The 3073-nt window shown below is 30.1% G+C and overlaps 1 protein-coding gene across 4 annotated transcripts in view; it reads right to left on the bottom strand.

Annotated features, from left to right (window-relative positions):
• Positions 1-1561: 1561 nt before the first annotated feature.
• The window catches only part of LOC118735056 (protoheme IX farnesyltransferase, mitochondrial), a 15889-nt gene continuing 14377 nt past the window's right edge, over positions 1562-3073 (bottom strand). For 3 of the 4 annotated variants that reach the window (XM_036464652.1, XM_036464654.1, XM_036464655.1), the window contains one exon: positions 1808-2128. In XM_036464652.1, coding sequence (XP_036320545.1) covers positions 1947-2128 — 182 coding nt within the window. In that variant the 3' untranslated portion in view covers positions 1808-1946. Of the gene's footprint in view, positions 2129-3073 lie in introns of all 4 variants that reach the window. The other variant, XM_036464653.1, reaches the window with a different exon arrangement.

Raw genomic sequence — 3073 nt, 5'->3', positions numbered from 1 at the left:
AGAAGCTTTTTGAATCTGTCCATGGATTTTATACAGATGCGAAGAGTGTAAAAGCTTTCGATGGCCATCACTAATCTTGCCTATTAGAATTACAAAAGATTTGAGCAAACTATTTGATAAGCTGGTTTATTCAAGTTAATTCACATGATTTCATAAAACAAAGTTGCAAGCTTATACGTTGCTATATACATATGTATATTTATACAAATCGAAATCAAAGCGTAAATGATCTCATTTCTGTATATAGTTTTTCCGTTCATATCGTGGTAAATTTAACAGCTTATGAGGTTTACATGGCTTTTAAACGCTTATATGAGTACCCCCATCAAGTTTTGTTTCAAATTTAAAACTTTTAATATGTGGGCGATTCCACCGTCACGGGTTGGACATTTATACAGAAAAAATTTTCTTTCTTGTTTAAATTTAACCATATATAGTACTCAAGAATTCTACATTTTCGTATAACTACACCTAATTGACTATTATTTGAGTTATTACAAAATAGGAAAAAAATTTCAGCTTACTTTTATATGGAAAAAATCTGATTTATTTCTTCTGTCACGGGTGGTACAAAAAAAGAACCTGCTTTTTGGAGCAGATATATTTTACGCTCTCTTCGAATTTATTTCACTTTTCTGCGTGAACTTTATGTCTTATAATAAAACAAAGAACCAGGCACACAAACAAAGCAAAAACTACAAAAAAAATTATGGATATATTATATAAAAAATTCGAAATTCCTCTGTCACGGATGGGACAACGTTTGCCACAGGTAGGACGCGTAGGAATTTTTAAATGAAAAGGAGCTTTTAGTGTGGTCCATGTATAAAGATTAGTTATTAAATAATATAAAAAGATAAGTAGGGGTTAAATTCACTCACGTTTTATCTTAGGATTGTGCCTTTTATAAGGAGAGAATGCTTAGCACCGTCAGCCAAAAAAATTATTAAAAATGAAAGCGATTTCCTAGCGTCTTAAAATTTTAACTTTTATATATTTAAATTTAATGGACTATAAAACTGCATACCTAGAAATTCACAACAAAAAGTTTAAAATTCTTGGGTGTAGTTGTTAAAGTTTGTTGAATTTTTATAATTTTTGTAAGTTTGAAATTGAGATTTATGTGGTTCTGGTTAGGTAATGTGCTAAACTTTTATAAAAAAAAACTATAAACATTAGATTAACAAAATAAAAAACCACAACTGTTCAAAATGTAACTTTACTTAATCAGCTGACCACAAGGTCAACAAGTAAGCGCATCCCCCCTAGTCCCCTTCGTCCACATCAACAAACAAATAAAGCTTATCAGCCCTGTAAACCTACCTCTGACAACTGTCCCACACATAGCTGTCACGGGTGGGACATGCTTTTTTGCTGAATTATTTTTATATAACTACGTGGAAACGACAATGCAATTGTGGTAAATATTTGCAATGGAATTCTGACATTATGTAACAAACACGAAACACAACCTCAACTTCTGTAATTAAATAGAACAACTTTTTGATTTTTTTGTAACGGGTGGGACAAGGCCAACACAGCTTAATAATAAGTCATAATATAGATAAATCAGTCACAAAATTTAATATCTAATACAATTTTATTAAAAGCAGATGAGTTCTACTATATATTTTTCTTACCAAACACTTGAATTATGAATCGCAAATTATTTGACAGTGCATTCAACACAACCTACTTTAAACTCAATCAAAAAATTTACATGGAACTTGATTTCGAAACGTAAAAAATGTAATAAAAATGTATTTAAAGCTTTAATCTGTTATTTTTTGATTGATTCAAGATTTTTACAAATGGCTTACATGTCCACACGTTTGTTAGTTTTATAAAGAAAATAATTTTTGCGCTGAGGTTCACTTTCCCATGGAACCTCCCATGTAGCTAATTTTTCTCTTTTTTATTTAATTGTGGTTCGCAGGTTGTCCTCATTATGGAGTGGTACTAGGAAGTTCTCTTGACCATTTTCCAACAATAAACGATTTCTTTTCTGTAGCTATCCCACTTTGTTTGTTCAATAAGAATAATAGCATCAAACAGGGCAAATGAATGAGTGAAAAACGAAATAACGTCCGAGAGGTATTACTATCCGTTCGTTGATAAAATTTAAATGCTGAAAAATATAAAAATGTAATTATAAATTTTTAGAAATATATATACAATATGAATATACTTATAAATTGTGTGTAAGCCCTGCAAACCATTTTTTTAGAGTATTCTGAATTGTAGAGAAATTTTAAAGAATTCGTTAAAATCTCATCCGAATTTTTGCCGAACTTTATAAAATTAAATAAACGAGCACACTTCGATTCTTTTGCGAAATTTCGGAAGAAAATCGGTAAAGCAATGAAAATAATACCGTTATGTGAAGAATTTCTCGCAGAATATTTTCAGAACTCTCTTTATTTTTTGTACAGAAATTTCCTTACGAGTTCGTGTCAACCAATTCATATAATTTTATTTGAATATTCGTAAAAATACGTTATAGAAATGAGATCCTCCTAAAGATTTCGTTAAGATTTCGGGAACTTTGGTTTGCAGGGACGAAACGTGGATATTACAGAACTCGTCTGAATTTCGATGTTCGTGAATCCGAGTAACCATTAAACAATTTTCCAATTTGTAGGAGGAAGATTTAAATAAACTAGCTTGAGATCGGTGCGGTAATGGTACCAGCCAAACCAAAAACAGTTTCAAAACATACGAAAGAATACTCACGAAACTACTAAACCCATGTTACAAATATAGTGGCGGTTAAAAATGAATGAATAGAATAGCGTGTCGTTTTTAATAATTAATAATTATTGTTATTTAAGCTAATTAATGTTTTCCAAGCTAAAGTTTTTTTTGATAATATTTTATAAAAATGTGGTTCATGCTTTAACAGACACCATATTAATGACACTTTCAAATTCTAAACAGATTTTAAAAAAATTCCGAACATTTTTATCTAAAATTCGGGCTTTAACCAGAATTTTTATAATTTTTTTTGGTATGCAGTTAACAGGCTTATAAAATTTTAGAAAATGAGTGAAAGTTTTGAGCGGCTAAAACATTG

The sequence above is a fragment of the Rhagoletis pomonella genome, unplaced genomic scaffold, assembly GCF_013731165.1.
Source record: "Rhagoletis pomonella isolate Grant_MI unplaced genomic scaffold, Rhpom_1.0 Rhpom_scaffold_00003, whole genome shotgun sequence".
NCBI classification, from domain to species: Eukaryota; Metazoa; Arthropoda; class Insecta; order Diptera; family Tephritidae; genus Rhagoletis; species Rhagoletis pomonella.
This window is presented reverse-complemented; position numbering and strand designations above follow the sequence as displayed.